This window comes from Passer domesticus, chromosome 3 (assembly GCF_036417665.1).
Source record: "Passer domesticus isolate bPasDom1 chromosome 3, bPasDom1.hap1, whole genome shotgun sequence".
Lineage (NCBI taxonomy): Eukaryota > Metazoa > Chordata > Aves > Passeriformes > Passeridae > Passer > Passer domesticus.
The window spans coordinates 904,238-926,218 of record NC_087476.1 but is presented as its reverse complement, the minus strand read 5'-3'; the positions used below and the strand labels follow the sequence as shown (position 1 = coordinate 926,218).

At 53.5% G+C, this 21,981-nt stretch overlaps 2 protein-coding genes across 4 annotated transcripts in view; one reads left to right on the top strand and one right to left on the bottom strand.

The window, feature by feature from the left end:
* Positions 1 to 893: 893 nt before the first annotated feature.
* HADHB (hydroxyacyl-CoA dehydrogenase trifunctional multienzyme complex subunit beta) lies at positions 894 to 20,376 on the bottom strand. Of its 3 annotated transcripts, none has more exons than XM_064411453.1 (16): positions 20,244 to 20,376; positions 16,354 to 16,586; positions 15,965 to 16,006; positions 15,088 to 15,184; positions 14,043 to 14,087; positions 13,037 to 13,136; positions 11,783 to 11,870; positions 10,180 to 10,367; positions 7,390 to 7,570; positions 5,483 to 5,604; positions 3,757 to 3,836; positions 3,630 to 3,677; positions 3,250 to 3,337; positions 3,094 to 3,168; positions 2,297 to 2,461; positions 894 to 1,457 (listed from the first exon to the last, which is right to left on the bottom strand). In XM_064411453.1, the coding sequence occupies exons 2-16, from the start codon at positions 16,418 to 16,420 to the stop codon at positions 1,422 to 1,424; spliced, it is 1,422 nt and encodes a 473-aa protein (XP_064267523.1). In that variant the 5' UTR covers positions 16,421 to 16,586; positions 20,244 to 20,376; the 3' UTR covers positions 894 to 1,421. The 3 variants fall into 3 exon arrangements, with proteins under 3 accessions (XP_064267523.1, XP_064267524.1, XP_064267522.1); XM_064411454.1 differs by lacking the exon at positions 20,244 to 20,376 and adding an exon at positions 20,114 to 20,183; XM_064411452.1 differs by lacking the exon at positions 20,244 to 20,376 and adding an exon at positions 20,013 to 20,160.
* Positions 20,377 to 20,420: 44 nt separating this feature from the next.
* Positions 20,421 to 21,981, top strand: part of HADHA (hydroxyacyl-CoA dehydrogenase trifunctional multienzyme complex subunit alpha) — a 29,355-nt gene continuing 27,794 nt past the window's right edge. Inside the window, exon 1 of the mRNA XM_064411439.1 lies at positions 20,421 to 20,537. Coding sequence (XP_064267509.1) covers positions 20,450 to 20,537 — 88 coding nt within the window. The 5' untranslated portion in view covers positions 20,421 to 20,449. The remainder of the gene's footprint in view (positions 20,538 to 21,981) is intronic.

The following is a 21,981-nucleotide window of genomic DNA, read 5'->3' as shown; positions in this document are numbered from 1 at the left end:
AGCGGTGGCCGCGGCAGCACGGGACTCAATGAGTTTTCTCAGTTTTCTTTTCCACCCTAAACGATTCTGTGGTTCTAAAGCAATCCCGGCCTTTCTCTGGCCCTGGCAGTTCCCCTCTCCCCCTGGAGCAGTGCTCTTGCACAAGATCTCCAAGGAAGAATAAACAGGACAGCCCGGGTGCTGCACCCATCCCTTATCTCAGCAGAGCGGGGCCGGGCAGCAGCTGGTGGGTGGCAGAAACTGCTTCTGTCACAAAAAGGACTCGAAGGTGCTTGTGAGGTGCTTTAGGAGAAACTCTGCTCCCTGGCAGGTGAGAGCAGCCACCCTCAGCATCACGAAGGCACGAGGAACAAGTGAAGAAAAGAACAAAGAAATTAAACAAAAGAACAAGGATCTTCTCTTCCCAATGCTTGGGAGAAGGACAGCCCAGCACACCTGAATATTGTCAAGACCTCAGAGTCCCTTGCAGGGCCTGAAGGGGCTCCAGGTGAGCTGCAGAGGGACTGGGGACAAGGCCTGGAGGGACAGGACACAGGGAATGGCTCCCAGTGCCAGAGGGCAGGGCTGGATGGGAGCTTGGGAATGAGGAATTGTTCCCTGGCAGGGTGGACAGGCCCTGGCACAGGGTGCCCAGAGCAGCTGGGGCTGCCCCTGGATCCCTGGCAGTGCCCAAGGCCAGGTTGGACAGGGTTTGAAGAACAGTTTGGGGCAGTGGAAGTGTCCCTGCCATGGCAGGGGTGGATTAGGTGATCTCTGCAAGCCCCTGCCCACTCACACCAGCTGTGATTCCGTGATTTCAGAGAGCCAACGCCTGGTGTCAGCTCAGAGCCTCCAGCACAGGAACAGTCCCCAAAGCATTTCAGGTGAAGGGAGGGAAAGAAAACAGCCAGAACTGGGTTTTGTCCTGATTTATTGCAGTTCCATCAGTGACATTCATTCGTCAGATGCAATTTGCTCATTCCAACAGCATTTGGACAGCGTGGAGCAAACTGCCCCCTCAGAGCCCAGCTCAGCCCCTGGGACTGACCCTGCTGCCCCACAGAGCTGCTCCTCCCCACAGCATTACCTCCCCTCTCAGCCCCCCCACCTCCACTGCTTCACGTGCTCCTGATCTCCAAACTTAATTCTCCATCCAGAGCTTTGGAATAACTTTTGTTCCCCCGTGGGAGAAATCCTGAAGGGTTACCAGAGGGATCAGACAGTTACAAGGAGCCTGCAGAGAGACTCAGAGCTGTGTTAACTGTTCCTCTCCTGGAAGTGGAATAGAGCGTGCTCATTAGATAAAAATTACTGGCTGAGTAGCTAAAAGGGATTGACAAAGGCCACAAATCCCCTCTCCAAGAAGGATTGGGTGTAGGATTTATTAGTGCATTGAAATGGCATCGCCAGGCACAGATGGAGGGACAGAGCTCCCAGGGCTGTTACTGGGGGTAGAGCTCCACGATCATCGCGTGACCCTGGGAACAGAGAGAGAAAAAACATCACAGAGACAGCTCATTAACAGAGACAAGACTAATTACTGCTGGCACAGACTCCCAGGCACAGCATCGAGAACATGAGCCACAGCAGCTGGACATGAGCCCAGGTGTGCCCAGGTGGACAAGAGGCCACTGGCCCCTGGGCTGTGCCAGCTCTGGGGTGGCAGCAGGGCCAGGGCAGTGCCCGTCCCCTGTGCTGGCACTGCTGGGGCACCTCCAGTGCTGGGGGCAGCTCTGGGCCCCTCCTGCCAGGAGAGACCTGGAGGGGCTGGAGCGTGTCCAGGGAAGGGAATGGAGCTGGGAAGGGAATGGAGCCCCAGCAGGGGCTGAGGGAGCTGGGAAGGGAATGGAGCCCCAGGAGAGGCTGAGGGAGCTGGGAAGGGAATGGAGCCTCAGGAGAGGCTGAGGGAGCTGGGAAGGGAATGGAGCCCCAGCAGAGGCTGAGGGAGCTGGGAAGGGAATGGAGCCCCAGCAGAGGCTGAGGGAGCTGGGGAGGGAATGGAGCCCCAGCAGAGGCTGAGGGAGCTGGGAAGGGGCTCAGCCTGGAGAAAAGGAGGCTCAGGGGGGACCTTGTAGCTCTGCACAACTCCCTGCCAGGAGGGGACAGCCAGGGGGGGTCGGGCTCTGCTGCCAGGGAACAGGGACCGGACTGAGTGGTGCTGGGGGCAGCCAGAGGTGCCTGAGGGAGCTCTGAACACGCAGCACCCAGAGCTGGGGTCACCAGGCAGGATTGCAGAGTCCCAGCAGGATCAGCCCTGCTGTTGCTGCCCTCTCCCAAGGTTCCTCCCTCTCCCCAGGCTGGGGCACAGCACCATTACCTGCCCTCCTGCAGCACAGGCAGCCACCAGGCCGTACTGGCCCCCCTCCTTCTTCAGCCTGTGGGCAGCAGTGATGACCAGGCGGCAGCCGGTGGCCCCAAAGGGGTGTCCCAGGGACAGGGAGCCCCCCCAGGTGTTGAACTTGTCCAGGGGAGGGGCTCCAACCTGCAGGGACACAGAGGGACACACCCCATGTCACCTGGCTGGAAGGGGTGACACCTCATCCCCCCTAATCCCAACACTCAGCCTAAAGCAGCTCAGGGTGTACATCCAGGTGAATGATGAGGGGATAAAACCACCCCAAAGGAGGCCCTGCTTCACCTGCAGCCCCTCAGGGGAGCCCTGCACTGGGCAAAGACTGAGCCCCTCTCAGTGTCCTCAGCACCCTCCTCTACAGGGATTGTGGCTCTGGATCTCCACCTCCTGCCGACAACGGGAACAGCATCCCAAAGAAATCTCATGTCCCAAAGAAACTGCATCAATTGGGATTTGCTAAGCCAAGCTCAAGGAGCATCACTGCTCCTCACAGGAGAGAGGCAGAGCCTGGCTGTGCAGCACCAGCACTGCCAGGAGGGAGGCCAGGAACCCCAAAGTTTCACTGAACTGGAGAGAAAAGTGGCTCCAGAGGAGACATAGAGCTGCTCCCAGGGCTGGAGCCAGGCTGGGAGATCTGGGGGTGCTCACGTGTACAAGAGAAGGATCCAGGGAGAGCTCAGTGCCCCTTGCAGAGCTGCTGGAGAGGGGACAAGGGCCTGGAGGGGCAGGACAAGGAGGAAAATGTCCTGAGTGTGCCTTACCTTTGACTTCCTGCCCATGTAGTTCTGTGCAAACCAATCTGAATCCATGGCTTTCAGGTTAGCCAGGATCTGGCCCTGCAAGGGAGGAGAGGGTGACACTGGGAATCACCCAAGGCAGATGGCTACAGGGAGCCATCCCAGCTTTAGAGCACTTACAGCAAAGGCCTCGTGGAACTCAAACACATCGATGTCACTCAGGCTGAGCCCGGCCTTCTCCAGCACTTTGGGAGTGGCATAGGTGGGGCTGAAGGAGGGAAGACACACCAGTCTTGCATCTGTGTTCCCTGCCAGCCCCATCTCCCCTTTCCACAGTCACATCCTTCTCTCTGGGCTCATGGCCCATCCCTGCTCAAGGGAGGCACAGCCCCCAGAGCTATTGCTGAGGTGCCCCAGCAATCCTGGGGTGCTCCTGCCACTGCTGCTCTCCCACCTCGTGAAGGCCTGGAGAGATGTAACATCTGCCAAAATCACATCACAGCAGGAGAGGGCTGTTGTGGGAGCAGGGGCTGTAGGGAATGCTCTCCATCTCCACCTACCCCAGGAGCAGCTGGTCCTTGGGATCCTGGGACACGTACACAAAATCCCTGTGCAGGAAAAGGGCTGTCAGTGCCAGGCAGAGGAGAGGGAAGCAGGAGCAGGGGTCACTGAAGCAGCCCCTCCTACCTTAGGTAGGCCTTTGGTTTGTAGCCCATGGCCAGGGCCTTCTCCTCAGACATGATCAGCATCGCCGACGCTCCGTCGGTCTGGAATGGGCAGGGAGAAACCAGGTGAGGGGTGAGGGAGCTGCACACAAGGAGCCCCACAGCCCCCAGAAAGAGAGGATCTGAACATCAGCAGAGCCTCCAGGACACCCCACAACAACAGGGACCAAAGGACAAGGCTGCTGGATTGAGAGGATGGAGGGATGGATGGTCACTGATGGTGCCAGCACACACGGTGCTGAAGCATCTCCTCACAGCCCACGGGCACAATTCCCCCTGTTCCACCCAGGACAGAGGAGCCTGAAAGCCCTGCTAGGCCTGGGACAAGCTGGTGACCCCAAACACTCAGCTGTCCTTCCAGTTCCATCCCAAAAATGAGAATAATTCTGGGATGATACAAGCCCTAGGCTCACCACATGACAAAAATGTGGGTTATTATTAAACCCATTTATTGTGGGTTTGGCACATCAAATCATGGAATGGTTTGGGTTGGAAGGGACCTTAAATCACATCCAGTTCCACCCTCCAGCCATGGGAAGGGACACCTTCCACTATCCCAGGTGGCTCCAAGTGCTCACAGTTTTTACCTTTTATGTATTCTCCATACATTTGTAGCTTTGTAGACTGTTAAATGCTTAGGTATAACTTCCAGTTCTTTTCCAGCAGTGAACAAACTCCTACTGATGCACTCCTAAAATATTGTTTAGTTTTTCCTGTTACTCCTCCAAGGACTTTTGTTTTGCACAATGGATATGATAAAGGTAAGGTAGGAGATGGGGAGGAGAGATCCCATGCGGCAGAAGCCAGGGGGGAATCACTTAAGTGCTCCTCTAACTGGAAGATATTGGCTGGACATTCTAACTGCACCACCTTGTATGAAATGGTACAAATCTAATTCAGGATGTGGATTTTTGCCACATTCTGTACCTGAAGATTTTCAAGAAAAGGTTTGTTTTTATGTTGTCATTCTAATGTTGTCTGGAAAAGTTTGTGTTCTACTTCCAGGCATGACAAGCCCCATCCAGCCTGGCCTTGGGCACTGCCAGGAATCCAGGGGCAGCCACAGCTGCTCTGGGCACCCTGTGCCAGGGCCTGCCCACCCTGACAGGGAACAATTCCCAATTCCCAGTATCCCATCCAGCCCTGCCCTCTGGAAGTGGGAAGCCATTCCCTGTGTCCTGTCCCTCCAGAGCTGTGGCTGCCCCTGGATCCCTGGCAGTGCCCAAGGACAGGCTGGATGAGGTTTGGAGTACCCTGGGACAGTGGAAGGTGTCCCTGCCACGGCAGGGGTGGCACTGGATGAGATTTAAGGTCCCTTCCAACCCAAACCATTCCAGGATTCTGTGAAGTTCACACTAAACCTACTGACTTCAGTTGTACAACGTGACCAACCCCATCCTAGGACAGAATCCCTGCAAGGGCTTTTCAAGGCTTGACCCTCATGAAGCAGCTACAGAGAAGCAAACAGGTCAAACATCCCAAAACTTCAGAGCTTTCATTATGGATTTTAAAATTAAACAATCCAATACCCAAATCCAATACCCAAATCCACCAGACTGCAACAGGGTTCCAAGTTACACCTGGAAAATCTGGAAATTAAAAGGCTCATTCCCAGATGATACCAGCTAAGGGAGGCAGAAGGTGCACAGTGCTCCCCTCTGGCTGACAGTGCTGGGAACAGGAATTACCAGGAAGGAGGAGTTGGCTGCTGTCACTGTTCCATAGGGCTTGACAAAGGCTGGCTTCAGTTTTCCCATCTGCTCCAGGGAGGACGGGCGGATCCCGTTGTCTTTGGTAACTGTGTCTTTGCCTGGTGAAGGGAAAAAAAAAAGTACAAAACTTTCAACTACAACTACATTTCAACTACAAAAATCAGCCATGCACAAGGATTTCATCATCAGGACTCATGGGGGGAAAAGAAATCAGAAAATTGTGGGGTTCAGGACAAGCGTGAGGAGGGGAAAAAGGAAAATATATTTCAACATGGCTAAAAATAGCACTTAAAAATTGAAGCTACCTCACTTTTCCTCAGATGACAGCAAAAACAAAGTGCTGCCATCTGTTTACTAGAAGGAAAAATGACCACATGGGAACCCAGTTGAGAAAAGAATTTAAATTTAGGTTGAAAAGCCTAAATGGAGAACTGGCCTTAAATCAGTTTACATTTACATGCTGTGCTTGAGGAATAAACAGCACTGGGAAAACCTAAATATATCCAACTGCTAAATATGCCTGTTAAGAAAAAGTACCAATTGCATCACAAAGACCACATGGAAGCATGGATCTACAAGGAAAATTTCTCCAGGACATCAATTAGAGTTCAGACACCAGCCCATGGAAGGGCAGCTTGAAGGTTCTCCCCAGATTGTTTTATCTCCCAGCAAGGAGTGTGAGGCCTGGTGAACTGGAACCTGCCACATTCCAGCTCTTCCCATCCAGCACCTGAGTTACCAGACTGGGATTTTGCTGGGTTTGTGTTTGTTGTTGATATTCTGGGGTATAAAGGTGGTTCCTCTTGCCTGGTGGAAGAGCAGGGGGATTCCATGTCCAACTGTCCTGTTTTTCCTTGCTCTGTCACCTCATTAGCACAGATGTGGGGTTGGCAAGAAAAAATTTACATATGTAAAGATAAGGCAGAGGGCAGGGTTAGCTGGGGATTTTTGAAGGAGTTTTGAATGAGTTAGAGAGGGAATCTCTGAGCTTTTTAGATGATGTGGTTTGTTTTTCTTATCTTCTACGTAGGCATGAAGGGTGAGTTCTGCTCACATCTTCACTGCATGGCTCAGAAGGTCACAAGACCTTTTAAGGAGTTCTTGACCAATAAAACACTGCCAACAAGGATATTTATGTTTTTGGCCCAATCCTTAAATATTTCATGGCCCAATCCTTAAATATTTTATTTATGGACTTGTGCTACAGTGTAAACTTTCTTAGCTAATCATGTTATGAGACACAAACCTACAGTACTGCATTCTAAACTTCTTGTTTACCTTTGTACCTACTTTATTTTTTCTACATCTTAAACTGTAAACTTTCCTTTACTTAGCTTAACATGTCTCTGCTTTAAACTATAAATCCACATTCTCGCTTTTAGCACTTAAGTTTGGAAGCTTTTTCTAAGGTTTCAGATCAAATCCTGTGTTTAATTCTAAGCTTTAGCTTAGAGGCCCAAAGTTCTGAGAATTCCTTGAATTTCAGGTTCCAGAAGGGTCAGGTGGGACATTGGGAAGGACACTGGGAAGGACACTGGGAAGGATCTCTTCCCTGGGAGGGTGGGGAAGGGCTGGGATGGAATTCCCAGAGCAGCTGTGGCTGCCCCTGGACCCCTGGGAATGTCCAAGGCCAGGTTGGACATGGGGGCTGGGACCACCCTGGGACAGTGGAAGGTGCCAGGGCTGGAATTGGGTGATGTTCAATATCCCTTCCCACCCAAACCATTCCATAGTTCTGTTTTCACACCTTCAGCTGCCCCGTTTACAAACACCTCCCCGCGCCAGCAATTCTCCAGTGACAAACATCCTGACAAAACCCACCCAGAGCCCCCAGAACTGCCTGGAGCTGCCCCCAGCAGTGAGTGCCCCCCTGGCACTGTCACCTGGCACTTTGAAGGGCACCACGTCCTGCAGCAGCCCCTCGTCCTGGGCTTTCTTGGCCAGCGTGTGGGAGCGCAGCGCGTACTCGTCCTGCTCCAGGCGCGAGACGCCGAAGGCGGCGGCCAGGCGGTCGGCAGAGTGCCCCATGGTCTCGCTGGTGGAGAACTCTGCCACAGCTGGGAGCTGCCACCAGGGAGGGAGAGTCAGCACAGCTGGGGGAAAACCCTCCTGGGAGCACGCAGAGCTGAGCCCCACGGGCAGAGAGAGGCCGTTCCCTTTGTTAATTAGCACGCGGCAATCAGACCACAACAGAAATGCGTCAGAGAAACGAGCCCTGTCCAAGATTTTGGATAAAAACCAAGGTCCAGGCTGCTGCTTACTGCAGGGGTTCCAGAACTGCCTAGAGAGCAGCTGCCTGTACATTTAACAGGGGGTCTTAGGTTGGAAATTCTATTCTATTCTATTCTTATTCTATTCTATTCCTGTCTGTGGGGCACTTATCTCCTGTTCACTGGGCAGTTTTCTTTATCTCTTCCACGACCAATCCTCCCTCCAGGAGATTGTCACTGCCATATTTTCTGAAAAATCTCTTTGCCCAGGACTTTGCTCCTGGGAAGCTGAGAAGCCTCAGAGAAAAATGAAAACGGTAATTATCTGATTTGCTTCTCCTGTGTTTTGTTGCTCTGGAACGTAATTTGTACAATGTTTACAAACGGGTGCTCGTTTCATTGGTTTCATGTGAATTGTTTTTACTTAACGACCAATCACAGCCAAGCTGTGTCAAGATTCTGAAGAGAGTCACAAGTTATTCATCATTATCATTTAGCCTTCTGTCTGTATCCTTTCTCTATTCTTTAGTATAGTTTAGTATAGCATAATTGTAATATAATGTAATATAGATCATTAATGTAATATAGATCAGCCTTCCAAGAACATGGAGTCAGATTCATCATTTCCTCCCCACAACAGGGGTCTCAAAAATACCACAGGAGATACCTTCTGTTCATGGGCCATTAATTATTAATTATCTTCTGTCCATGGGCCAGTGAGTGTCACTGATACAATTCCATCATCCCATTGGGAGATGCTCTGCCCAGGGGAGGAGCCAAGCATTCCTACCTGGATACAATCTGAGCCTGGAACAGCACAGCAGCCTCTGCCCCCTGCACTCCCAGAGGAGCAGCTTTCTCCTGCCCTGCATTCCCACAGGAGCAGCTTTCTCCTGTCCTGCATTCCCACAGGAGCAGCTTTCTGCTGCCCTGCATTCCCAGAGGAGCAGCTTTCTCCTGCCCTGCATTCCCAGAGGAACACCAGGCCCATCTCCAGCAGCCCTGGAGCTCCAGAGGAAAACTCCCCCCTTGTGCAGGATCCCTGCTCCAGCAGAAGCACAGCTGGCACTGCAGGAGGGCTGAGCCACCATGGGATGGGACTGTGCCACCACCCTGACACACAGGGCTCAGCTCCTATTCTGACTTTGTCACTGTTGTTTTCATTTGTTTGCACTATTGCATTTGTATTTTTAATTTTCCTAGTAAATAACTGTTATTCCTATTCCCACATCTTTGCCTGAGATACCCTTAAATTCAAAGTCATCATCATAATTTGGAAAGAGAGGGTTTACATTTTCCATTTCAAGGGAGGCTGGCTCCTGCCTTCCTTAGCAGACACCTGTCTTTTCAAACCAAGACACAGAGAATCCATGACAAAGGGTGACCAGACCTTTTGGGTTCAAACACCACATCCTGAGACCTCAAAACTCCTTGTCAGACACCTCCTCATCCAAAAGCAGAGCTCAGAGGTGATCTTGGCTTAGTTTTAGTTCTTCCAGCAGTACTCAGGAAATCCCTGCATGCATTGAAGTCTGGCATTTTCATATCTCATGTGGATTTGGGATGTCTGCTCTGCCACACTTAACCTGGGCTTTGCTGCACTCACTAAAGGGAATTACATGGATGCAGTTTCCATGTGGAGAGCTCACGGGGGGGAAGGAGGAAAGTGCTGCCCCTTTCCATCCTCACCACATTATAATTCACCCCCCATAGCCCCCAGGACAGAGCAGTGGCTCACTCTGCTCCTGACATGGCCCTGTGGGAGGGATGTGTTCATGTCTTTAGGGGAGATGAACACATCCAGCCCCTGGCAGGATTTGGCCAGGAACAGGACTCATAAGGCATATTTAATCAAATTAATAAAATTAATATACTGAGGATATTCCTAATACTAAAGGGGTTACTGCTATTATGTAGTAAAATTCCTCTGACCCTAGAATTCTTCTGACACTTCAGAATAACCTTTATACTTATGGGAAAAAACTTTTCTGTCATCTGCAGCACAGTTTGTCCAGGAGTAGCAGAAGGAGGTTTTGCACTAAGCTGGGTTTACTGAAGATGAACATGTGTGAAGGAAAAGCAGAGGCCCAAATGCTGTGAGATGCTTGAATCAGTGATTTAACCCAAAGCAGTGGACAGAGATTGGTCATGGTGTACCCCAGGAGCCACCTCACCCATCTTAAATCCTCTCCATCAAGGCCAAAAAAATTACCTGTTCACACCTTCTAAACCAGTTCACTAAACCTCTAAATGCCTGAAAAATCAAAAAATACCTCGGGAGCAAAGTAGTCGGGGCGAATTTTGGAAACGAGGGAGAGCTTCTGGCCCAGGGTTTTGGCTCTGTTCAGGGTCAGCATGGTCTTCCTCATCTTCCTTCTCTCCATCAAGGCCAAAAAAATTACCTGTTCACACCTTCTAAACCAGTTCACTAAACATCTAAATGCCTGAAAAACCAAAAAATACCTCAGGAGCAAAGTAGTCGGGGCGGATTTTGGAAATGAGGGAGAGCTTCTGGCCCAGGGTCTTGGCTCTGTTCAGGGTCAGCATGGTCTTCCTCATCTTCCTGCTGTGGCGGATGGGGACGTCGGACATGAGCTCCACGCCGCCGGCCACCACCACGTCACACTGGCCAGCTGCAATCATCCCCACGCCTGCAAGGACAGGAACACTGCCAGGGCAGGGCCACTCACCCCTTGCTGGAGCCCTGGATGCTGAGAATGACAGACTTTCTGTGCTGGCAGACTCTGACCCCCAGGAGAGCACTGCATTTGACCTGGAGAAGGCTCCCAGAATTGATTGAGAGCACTGGGATTGTGGGTGTGGAGTTGGTTAGAAGTGTGTGATAGCACAGGGTGGGAAACTTAAAGTTTGGAGTTTTAGAATAATATATATGGGGCAAGATGAAGGTTTTGGGGCAGAGGCTGCTCCTCCTTCTTCACCTTCTCCATGGGTTTTAGGTGGTATTTTGTGATTGGACAGAAAAGCCCACGCTTCAGACTTTTGAGGGATTAGTTATTGGGTTAAAAGTGAAAATAACTTAGGTGTCATTTCTTAATTGGATAATTTAGCCTTCAAAGACCCTGTAACAAGAGACAGTTGGCCATTTTGTTAGTGAAGAACTGCAGAACTCACTGCTGTGAGACTCTAACATGGGTAAGAAATAATAAACACCTGAGTGAATGTGAATTATCCTCTCAAGTGCCTTCAATCCTGACCTCAACAGGGAAAAAGGGAAGCTGAAAACAGGCACCCCGACAGAGCCCTGGCCACTCCTGCACTCTTCCTGCAGCCCCTGGCCATGGCTGGGTTACACATGAGCTGCTGTCACTTGGCTGCCACTTGTCCTTGTCACACAGAGCAGGGAGGGAAGGACAGCGCCAGCACTTTGAGCTGTGTCTCCATTTTTTAGCCCTGGTTAGGCTAAGCCAGAGATAAAAGGAACCTGAAAGGAGCAACTTTCTCTCCATGGTCAGTCTCTTCCCAAACAAAAACACACTGGGCAGAGACGCTGCTGCAGGCACACAGCAGACACTCAGTTCATGTTGTATTTTGCTGGCTAAAAAACTTCCACAGAATCACTGAGGGTGGAAAAGACCTCCCAGACCATCAAATCCAACCTGTGACTGATCTCCACCTTGTCACCAGCTCAGAGCACTGAGGGTCATGTCCAGGAATTCCCCAGACACTTCCAGGGATGGGGACCCCACCATTCCCTGGGCAGCTCCTTCTAATGCCTGACCACCCTTTCCATGGAGAAATTCCTCCTGATGTCCATCCTGACCCTCCCCTGGCACAGCTTGAGGCTGTTCCTTCCCAACCTGTCCCTATTCCCTGGGAGCAGAGCCTGACCCACCCTGGCTGTCCCCTCCTGGCAGGGAGTTGTGCAGAGCCAGAAGGTTCCCCCTGAGCCTCCTTTCCTCCAGGCTGAATAACTCCATTTTTCCTCCCATTGCAGCATTTCTTCAGTTGTTTTTTTTATTCAACTGGCACTGCTTGTGAATGTAAAGGCTGTAAAAGAATTCCCAAGCTCCCTCAACCCCACAGCTTGTTCTTGCAGCCCACATACCTGTGGTCATGGCCTGGTTTGAGGAAATGCAGGCCATGGTGACGGTGTGGGCTGGAGTTTTGTCAGAGAACCCCGCTCCCAAGGCAGCCTACAACAACAAGAGGGGTGTTAAACCTACAGCTGCTGCTCCCAGGCCAGAGCTGCCCCTGCCCAGCACACCTTGCCAGGTGGAGATGAAGATAAACACATGGAGTTTTCATCCAGTTAATTATGGCAGCAGCTCTTCCCCTCCCCAGACTCTGGAGCAGGAGCTGAGGCCACGCTCAGAACAGTCACTGCCCCTCCACATTTTTTAACAGAGACAACATTAAAAAAAAACCACATCAAATTAAAAAAAAAAATAAAAAACACATCAAAAGTGCCTCCAACTACTCAACACCAACTTTGCTTCACCTTATTGGCAAAGCCAACACGTGAAAAGGGTGATTTAGACCACTCAGCACAAGGCTGAGTGGCTTCACAGAGAGCAGCAAACTGCAGAGCAGTGACTCATCTGAGACCTTCCCTACTTGGGATGTGGCCAACTAGATGAAAGTTCAGCAGTTGTTCCCAAGTTAAAATTACCCTGCAGCCCCATCTGACTGGCAGGTGACCAAAGGCAGGGCTTGCATCCACGAGGCTGAGGCTGCACAGGGAGCCCAGTTACATCATGGATTTATCCAGGTGCAGAGGCTGCAGGTTAGCAAAGACCAGGCTGCCTGGCACATGACCCCACAGGATCAGCTGCTCTGGGATAATACAGGAATTGTGTTTTCTGGCTGGTGGAACAAAGCACAGCAAAGCTGCTCCACTTCAAATCCTGAGAATGCTGTGTCTGAGCAGGCAGCTCAAATGAATAAATAAATACCACAAGAAAGCAAACCCTCACTGCACACTCTGCTCCTCCCAGGATATTGGGGAAGGCAGTGCTTAATCCAACTGGTGTTTAGGAGCTGAGGGATCAGCAATCCTCAACAAAACTTTCCTTTGCAGGGAAGAATCAAGCAGGGGCTCCACAGCATTGAAATATGAGAATCTGATAAAAAAAAATGATGCTAAATGAAATCTGTAGCAGGTTTCAACAGAGAATCCCAAAATAATTTTCCTTATAATCCCAGGAACTCATTTAACAGACAATTCTACACAACTATTTCATACTTTCAAATCATATATAAACAAACAATAATAATGGAAAATAATTTTTTAGCAAGGATCTGTCATTTTCAGAGCAGTTGCAGAAATCAGACTCCCAGGGGAATGCTGCACAGAACCCACCTCTCTGGCAACATTACTGGTTTTCACCTCCTGGATAACCGTGCCATAAACAATGTAATCAACAACATCCCTTGGGACACTGGTCCGGGTCAGCAGGCCCCTAAGGAGAGGATCAAAACAAAGGGAATTTGCAACACATAAATAAAAAGCTCTCCAACATCCTCTTCCTGCCAGCTTGGCTGCAGAACAAGGCAACAGCAGAGCCACAGCTTCTGTGTCCCCCTCAGAAGAAATCTCATGTGCATGTGTCCCCGTGGGGAGTGTAGCTGATTATGGGCTGCAATCAATCTTGATGATAATTTCACTATAAATCATTACAGAACTTCATTAAAGCAACTACTTTATAGCCCTTACACCTCTCCTTCCACAAAATGGCTCACAGAATCATCAAATGCCAGAATGGTTTGGGTGGGAAGGGACCTCAAAACTCATCCAGTGCCACCTCCAGCTATGGCAGAGACACTTCCCCTGTCCCAGGGTGCTCCCAGGGTCCAGCCTGGCCTTGGGCACTGCCAGGGATGGGACAGCCATCTCCAGGCTTCTCCAAGCCTTCTCTGTTCTCCAGAGCACTTTGCTCTGCCTCTCAACAGAACAAACCCACTGCTAATGACCCTCAGAACAGGAGGGTTACAGAATTAGCTCAATATCCTTGTTGTCATTTCATTTCCTCTGTGTTGCCCAGGTTGTTTTGTTGTTTTGTTGCCCACCAGATGTGAGCACACCTCAACAGCAGCTCTGATGTCTGTGTCTGGACAGCTACAGCTGGAAATCAAATTCACTACAAATTGTAACCACCAGCATCTCTTTGCATCAACACCAACCTACTGAAAACCCCAAAAACAACACAAACCCCACTGCTTTAAGCCACCCACTACTGTGGAGGGAGGCCAGGGAAAATAAAGGACCTGAACTGTTCAGAACTAAGCCCAGAGCCTTGGCTCTGTAACCCTGAAGCCTCAGCAGTTTAACAAGAATTCTGAGCCCCTCCAATGTTCCATTTACTTACTGCAGTGCTGCTCTGGCTAAGTCATGTGGCATCAGATCAGCATACCTGGAGGGTGAAGAGCAGAGGAAGAAACTCAGAGGTGTGAGAAATCAGTGCAGAATTCTCAGCACAGAAATCAGGACAGAATTCTCATGTGAACAGCAAGAACTGGGGATGGACCAGAAATGCTCCACTGAGCTTCTGAGCAAACATTTCAAGGAATCACAGATTGGTTTGCATTGGAAGAGACACTAAATTTCATTCAGTGCCACCTCTGCTATGGCAGGGACATTTCCACTGTCCCAGGGGCTCCCAGTGTCCAGCCTGGCCTTGGGCACTGCCAGGGATCCAGGGGCAGCCACAGCTGTGCCAGGGCCTGCCCACCCTGCCAGGGAACAATTCCTCATTCCCAAGCTCCCATCCAGCCTTGCCCTCTGGCACTGGGAGCCATTCCCTGTGTCCTGTCCCTCCAGGCCTTGTCCCCAGTCCCTCTGCAGCTCTCCTGGAGCCCCTCCAGGCCCTGCCAGGGGCTCTGAGCTCTGCCTGGATCCTTCTCCTCTCCAGGTGAGCCCCCCCAGCTCTGCCAGCCTGGCTCCAGAGCAGAGGGGCTGCAATCACTGCACTAAACCCACAGAAAAGCAGCAGGGAGCAGATAAAGAAATCCCTTCTCCATCCTAACAGTCAGGTGTGGCTCTAGTTCAGCTCTGGATTTGGTGGCACAACAATCCAGGAAAAAGAGCCTACAGCAGATTCTTGGCCCCTGTCCTGCCAGTTCTGTCAAACTTCTTGCTTCATCTGCTATAAATTCTCCAACTGCTTCCTCTAGACATGCTCCATAAATCCTACTTTTCCCAGGATTCAAACACAGGAACAACCTTCTTCAAACCACATTCCTGCACTAAATAAACTGGAATAACTGCAGCAGCCCAACTCAGGGCACCTCCTGAGCCTTTAGGCCCCAAGAATAACTACATCAAAATAAAGAAGTGAGATTTTTCACAGGAAGAGCTGAGTTTTAACCAAGTCAGGGGGTGTTTTCTGGGCTTCTCTCCTCTCTGATACTCACGTGGTGCCAGATTGCAGAAAGGGAATGCGGACACCCTCCACCACCACCACATTCTTCACCCCAGTTTTGCCCAAGCTCTTCTTAGTCTTTGGCTGGGCTGTGAAGAGAGAAGTGATGGTGACAAGAATATCAGCAATTTTCATATAGATCCTGCAAAGACTTGTAGAAAACAAAGAAAAATGTCCTTTTTTGGTGTGTAAGTGGAAGGCAGGGAAGGTGGGACACCTGAGTTGGAATCTTGGAATGGTTTGGGTAGGAAGAGACCTCAAAGCTCATCCAGTGCCACTCCCTGCCATGGGCAGGGACAACTTCTGCTATCCCAGTGTGCTCCAAGCTCCATCCAACTTGGACTGGAACACTTCCAGGGATGGGGCCTGTGTCTCATCACCCTCACAGCCAAGAATTTCTTCTTAATGGGAAGAAATTCTCTTCCCAGTAGGAGAGGTTTGAGACAAGGGATATCATGACCCAGCATCATTCCACAGGCCAGTGCCAGGACAAAACTCCAGCACTGTCTGGAGATTCCTTCAGGCTCTTTCCAAAGCCCAGGGGATGATAGGGAGCTGCTGTCCAGGCCTGTTCCCAAAATCCCAAAGCCTGAGTCACCTGAGCAACCCCCACAGTGAACCCAGAGCATGGATCACCCCAACCACTCACTGTGGGCTGTGACTAAAAACTGGGAATGGCTGCTGGGAGCCAGGGCACTCAGGGGATGAGAGGACTCTGCTGCAAACACTGGTTTGCCTGAAGTTTTCCTTGCTTGCAGCTTTTAGGAACACCTGAACCACTCTGCATTCTGCTCCATTTCTAAGATTTAAGCTTCCAAAACAGCCCTGTGTAGCACAGACCCACTGAGATTCTGGTGTTTTCCCCTTACCTGCAGCTTGGAACTGTGAGGAGCAGCTGAGTGATCGAGTGACTGGAAAACAAGAAAAGGGAAAAATTTAAAAAAAAGTCAGGAACAGTTCTAGTCTCTGCAAGAAAGGTTAGAAAAGCAAATAAGGTCACTGTAAGACACTTGTCCACCTGTGGGGTGGTTTACTCTGTCCAGAAACCTGACACACTTTCTGTTAACTGTTAACTCAAGACTCCTCCCCATATGATGCAGGAAGGGACAAACAAGGCAACAGTGTAATTGGGATTAAAAAATAAAACTGTCAGCCTTTGAAAAGTGAGAACAGGGCAGGTTCAGACCCCAGCATCCATTCCAAACCCAACACTTCAACCAGAGGCTTATGCCCACCAATAAAAGCCAAAGATACTCACAGGCCCCAGCAGCCCAGGCTGAGGACACGGGGAGGTTCCTCAGGGCAGAGCTCAGCATGGAACTCATTTTGGGATCTTGGGCTCAGTCCAAGCTGCTTTGTCCAGAACAATCCCAAGGGAAGAGTCCTGCCTGCCTCACACAGAGCCAGCAAGGTGAGGGGCACACACTCCAAGGGCAGCAGCAGCAGCACAGGGAATCACCTCCCACCACACTTGTGGAGCCTGGCTTGTGCCTGTGAATAAAAACTGCCCAGTGAGCTTCTCAATTCCCTCCACTTCCCACTGGAAAATTGTCCCAGTGCCCAGGCAGGCTGCTGCCAGCAGCACCTCCTGACAGCAGCAGTGTCCTTGGCACCCCTGCCCTCTGTCAGCTCCTGGTGCCAGCCTGAGCAGCTCCTGCTGTTCATCCCCGTGGCAAACAGAGCAAGTTCAGGTCCTCCACCCCCAAAAACCCCTCTGCAGCTTTCCCCAAATTGGATTTCCCTACAAACAAACCCTCATCTGCAGGTTTTATTGCCCAGGGATGGCCCTCACAGCTCCAGGACTTGGGATCCATGCCAACATTTATCTCCTGTCACACTTTGGGGTTCAAACCTTGGCACTTTCTCTCCCAAGCACAAAGTTCTTTCCATGGAGGGGCACAGGAACACCCACAGTTCCAAACCCAGCCCTCTGCAGCTCCCCAAAACTCAGCACAAGCTGCCAGTCACCCCCTTTGACACCTCCCAGCTGCAGCTCCACAGCTGGATGGTGCCCCTTCCCAGCCAAGGCTCCCTTTGCCAACAAAGATCCCAAAACCCAACCTTTCCAAAGCATCCTGCTCCTCCTCCACCTGTGCCAACCTCCCTCCCCACACCTGATCCAGGTTTTTCCCTGAATTTTCCCTGCCCAGCTGACAGAAGTTTCTCCCAGGTGTAACTTCCTCCTCCCTCCTACAGTGCACCCCCGTTCCTGCACCCCCCAAACCCCTCATTTTTGGTGCTCCCCTGGCACCCCAAGGGCTCAGCCCTGCCTGCACAAACCACCGGGGCAAAGCTCCTTGCAGAGCCAGGATTTGCCTGGATTCCACAGCTGAGCTGGGCTCCGTGACCCTCAGGGATCCCTTCCAAGTCAGGATAATCCCCAATTCCACAAACAGCCCCTGCTCCCTTGCTGTCCCCACTGACACTTTCACAGGGCAGCACCGTCACCCCGGGACCCCCAGCCCCCACCCCAAACACACCCGTGCTGCTCTCAGCCACCCCCAAACCCCCCCCGTCCACCCAGGACCAACCCCTGGGTCCCTTCATCCATCCAGGACAGATCCCCAAGCCCTCCTCAGCTTTTCTCAGCCCCTCTACCCCATCCATTGGAATGAGACCCCTGACTCCCCTCACTTCCACCCAGAACAAGTGCCCTGACTCCCCTTACTTCCATCCAGAATGAGCCCCCTGACTCCCCTCACTGCTCCTTCTCTATCTAGAACGATCTAGAACGAGCCCCCCGACTCCTCTCACTCCCATCTGGAACGAATCCCCCGACTCCCCTCACTTCTATCCAGAACAAACCCCCGACTCCCCTCACTGCTCCCTATCGATCTAGAACGAGCCCCCTGACTCCCCTCACTCCCACTCAGAATGAACCCCCGATTCCCCTTCCTTCTATCCAGAATGAACCCTCCCAACTCCCCTCATTTCCATCCGGAATGAGCCCCCTGACTCCCCTTACTTCCATCCAGAAGGAGCCCCCCAACTCCCCTCATTTCCATCCGGAATGAGCCCCCCGACTCCCCTCACTTCTACCCAGAACAAACCCCCTGATTCTCCTCACGTCTCCCCGTCCATCCAGACCAAACCCCCCAACTCCCCTTACTTCCATCCAGAACAAACCCCTGACTCCCCTCACTGCTCCCAGCCCATCCAGAATGATCCCCCCAACTCCCCTCACTCCCACTCAGAACGAAACCCCTGACTCCCCTCCCTTCTATCCAGAATGAACCTCCCGACTCCCCTCACTTCCATCCAGAAGGAGCCCCCTGATTCCCCTCACTTCTCCCCGCCCATCTGGGATCGCTCCCCAACTCCCCTCACTGCTTCCTCTCTATCTAGAACGAACCCCCTGACACCCCTTACTTCCATCCAGAATTAACCACCCTGACTCCCCTCACTTCCATCCAGAACGAGCCCCCTGACTCCCCTCACTGCTTCCTGTCTCTCTGGAACAATCCAGAACGAACCCTCTGATGCCCCTCACTTCCATCCAGAATGAACCACCCCAACTCCCCTCACTCCCACTCAGAATGAGCTCCCCGATTCCCCTCACTTCTATCCAGAACAAACCCCCTAATTCTCCTCACGTCTCTCCGTCCATCCAGAACGAATCCCGACTCCCCTCACTGCTCCCTATCTAGAACAATCTAGAACGAACGCCCTGACTCCCCTCACTCCCACCCAGAACAAACCCCCCGACTCCCCTCACTGCTCCCTGTCTGTCTAGAACGAGCCCCCCGACACCCCTGACTTCCATCCGGAATGAAACCCTCAACTCCCCTCACTCCCACTCAGAATTAACCCCCCAATTCCCCTCAGTTCCATCCAGAACAAACCCCCCGATTCCCCTCACTTCTCCCCACCCATCTGGGATCGCTCCCTGATTCCCCTCACTGCTCCCCGTCCATCGGAACGAGCCCTCTGACTCCCCTCACTGCTCCCTGTCTATCTAGAATGATCTAAAACGAACCCCCCAACTCCCCTCATTTCCATCCGAAACGAGCCCCCTGTCTCTCCTTACTTCCATCCAGAACGAGCTCCCCAACTCCCCTCATCTCCATCCAAAACAAGCCCCCTGACTCCACTCACTTCCATCCGGAACGAGTCCCTCGACTCCCTTCACTACTCCCTGTCTATCTAGAATGATCTAGAACGAACCCCCCGACTCCCCCCACTTCCATCCGAAACAAACCCCGCTGACTCCCCTCACTGTTCCCCGTCCATCCAGAACAAACCCCCGACTCCCCTCACTGCTCCCTGTCTCCCTGGAACAATCTAGAACGAGCCCCCTGACACCCCTGACTTCCATCCGGAATGAAACCCTCGACTCCCCTCACTCCCACTCAGAATGAACCCCCCGATTCCCCTCACTTCTATCCGGAATGAACCCTCCAACTCCCCTCACTTCTATCCAGAACGAGCCCCCCGACTCCTTTTATTTCCATCTGGAACGAATCCCCCGACTCCCCTCACTTCTATCCAGAACAAACCCCCGACTCCCCTCACTGCTCCCTGTCTCCCTGGAACAATCTAGAACAAACCCCCCGATGCCCCTGACTTCCATCCGGAATGAAACCCTCGACTCCCCTCACTCCCACTCAGAATGAACCCCCCGATTCCCCTCACTTCTATCCGGAATGAACCCTCCAACTCCCCTCCCTTCCATCCGGAATTAACCCCCCGACTCTCCTCACTCCCACTCGGAACGAGCCCCCGGCCTCCCCTCACTGCTCCCCGTCCATCGGAACGAGCCCCCCGGCTCCCCTCACGTCCCCCCGTCCACCCGGGACCTCCCCCCGGCCTCCCTCCATCCTCCCCCCGCCCGCTGAGGAGCGACCCCCGATCCTCCGCTCCAGCCCGGACCGAGCCGCCTACCCCTCACCCCCGGCACTGACTCCCGACTCCTCTCACCTTCCCCACACTCCCGCGCATCCAGGACGGAGCCCTTGGCTGTTCTGTCCCCTCCTGTCCTTTTCTGTCCCCTCCCGTCCCCGTCCGCTCCCGCCGCTCACCTCCGCCCTCACCCCGCTCTGCCACCGCCGCGCCGCCACTCACCAAGGACCCCACTCCCCCCACACCCTCCGGCCTGCCCGCAGCACGCCTGACCCACACCCTCCCTCCGCCGCCGCTCCGCAGCTCTACCCCGGCTCCTCCCGCAATCCGCTCCGGCTCGGCGTGGATTAAAAACAGCCGAGACACCGCGGAGAGCGGAGGAGAAGGAGGCAGCGGTGTGTTGGCGGCGGTGAAGCGCGCGGGCAGCGCGGCGGGCGGGAGCGGGCGGGGCGGCGTGGGCGGGGCGGGCGCGCTGAGGCCCCCGGCGGCCTCTCCCTCATTCGACCTCGGCGAAGATGGCGGCGGCGGTGCGAGCCATCGGCAGCCTCGGCCGCCTCCCGGCCGCCGCCAGGGCCGGCCCCACGCGGCACACCCCGCCCCGAGGTGAGCGGGGGGACGGCGGGGAGCGGGAGCGGCTGGCGCGCGGCGTCCCCCGCGTGAGGGGAGCAGCGGGGGAAGGGGGCGGTGAGGGGAAGGGACGGAGGGGCGCTGAGGGGACACTGAGGGGAAGGGAGCGCTGACGGGCAGGGGGGCAGTGGAAGCAGCGGGAGCACTGAGGGGGCGAGGACTGGCGTGGGATGGGACCTACCGAGGAGTTATTTTTGGGGGTGCGGTGAGGGGGCACTGAGGTGGGGGCAGGGGGCACTGAGGGGGTGAGGAACAGGGTGTCCCAAAGAGGATTTCCCGGTGCTGGGGTAAGGATTGGGCGTTGTCCGGGGGTCCCGAAGGGCTCCTGGGGTGGTGTGACCGTGAGGAGTTCCCAGGGAAGGGTCTGTGAGGAGCAGAATTGGGGCAGGGGATCCCCGGGGATGGGACTTGTCCCCATGTCTGTCTGTGCCCCGTGTGAGGGGTTTGTCCCCATGGCCTGGGAGCCACCCAGGGGATCCCTGGCAGGTCCCCAGGGTCTGTCCTCCCGTGTCCTGTGGTCTCTGGGGGTTGTGTGTCCCCATGGGAGACATCCTGCAGTGCCCACCTTTACACAGGGACACTCTGAGCAGTTCTGGGGGGTCCCTGTGGCCTGGCACTGAGGGGGGGACACACCCTGCAGTCAGGATGGTCCCTGCACGTGAGCTGAGCCACGGGGAGAGCGTGTCCTTGTGCCCTGACACTTGTGCCTGTCCCAGTGCCCCGAGAGCCTGCTTGGAAAGGACAGGCTGTCCCCGTGCCCTTGGCAGGGTGGATCCTGTGGCTGCCCTGCAGGCAGGCAGGGGGATCCATGGCAAGGGGGATCCCTGGGACCCTGTAATCCCCCTTGCATGGGGGAGGGTGCTCCGTGATCCCTCAGCTGAGAGAGTTGGGATGGATCACCCTGGGGAAGAGGGAGCTCTGGGGAGAATTTAGGAGGGGCTTAAAAGGGCTCCAGGAGAGCCTGCAGAGGGACTGGGGACAAGGCCTAGAGGGACAGGAGCCAGGGAATGGCTCCCAGTGCCAGAGGGCAGGGCTGGGTGGGAGATTGGCAATGAGGAATTGTTCCCTGGCAGGGTGGGCAGGGCTGGCACAGGGTGCCCAGAGCAGCTGGGGCTGCCCCTGCATCCCTGGCAGTGCCCAAGGCCAGGCTGGACACTGGGACACCCTGGGGCAGTGTGAAGTGTCCCTGCCATGGCAGGGGTGGCACTGGATGGGCTTTAAGATCCCTTCCCACCCAAACCATCCTGGGATTCAGTGATTCCATGATTTTGTGTGGGGCATCTCCCTTGCCAGCTCGGGCAGGTCCGTGGCTCTCTCCTGCCTCTTCACAGAGCTGCCTTGGTGCTTCCTGGCTGCCAGCTCAGGGGGAGTCCCCAGGAGCCCTGGGAATGCCAAGGGGCCTGGCTGGGAAGCTCTGGAA

Bases quoted from the DNA above. Each gene is read 5' to 3' on its own strand.
- HADHB (XM_064411453.1), bottom strand. From the start codon at position 16,420: ATGAGTTCCATGCTGAGCTCTGCCCTGAGGAACCTCCCCGTGTCCTCA. The intron at 13,137-14,042 runs GTAAGTAAATGG...TCCTCTCCTTAG, and splicing joins TTAGCCAGAGCAGCACTGCA to GGGCCTGCTGACCCGGACCA. The intron at 3,837-5,482 runs GTAATTCCTGTT...TGCCCATTCCAG, and splicing joins CAGCCAACTCCTCCTTCCTG to ACCGACGGAGCGTCGGCGAT.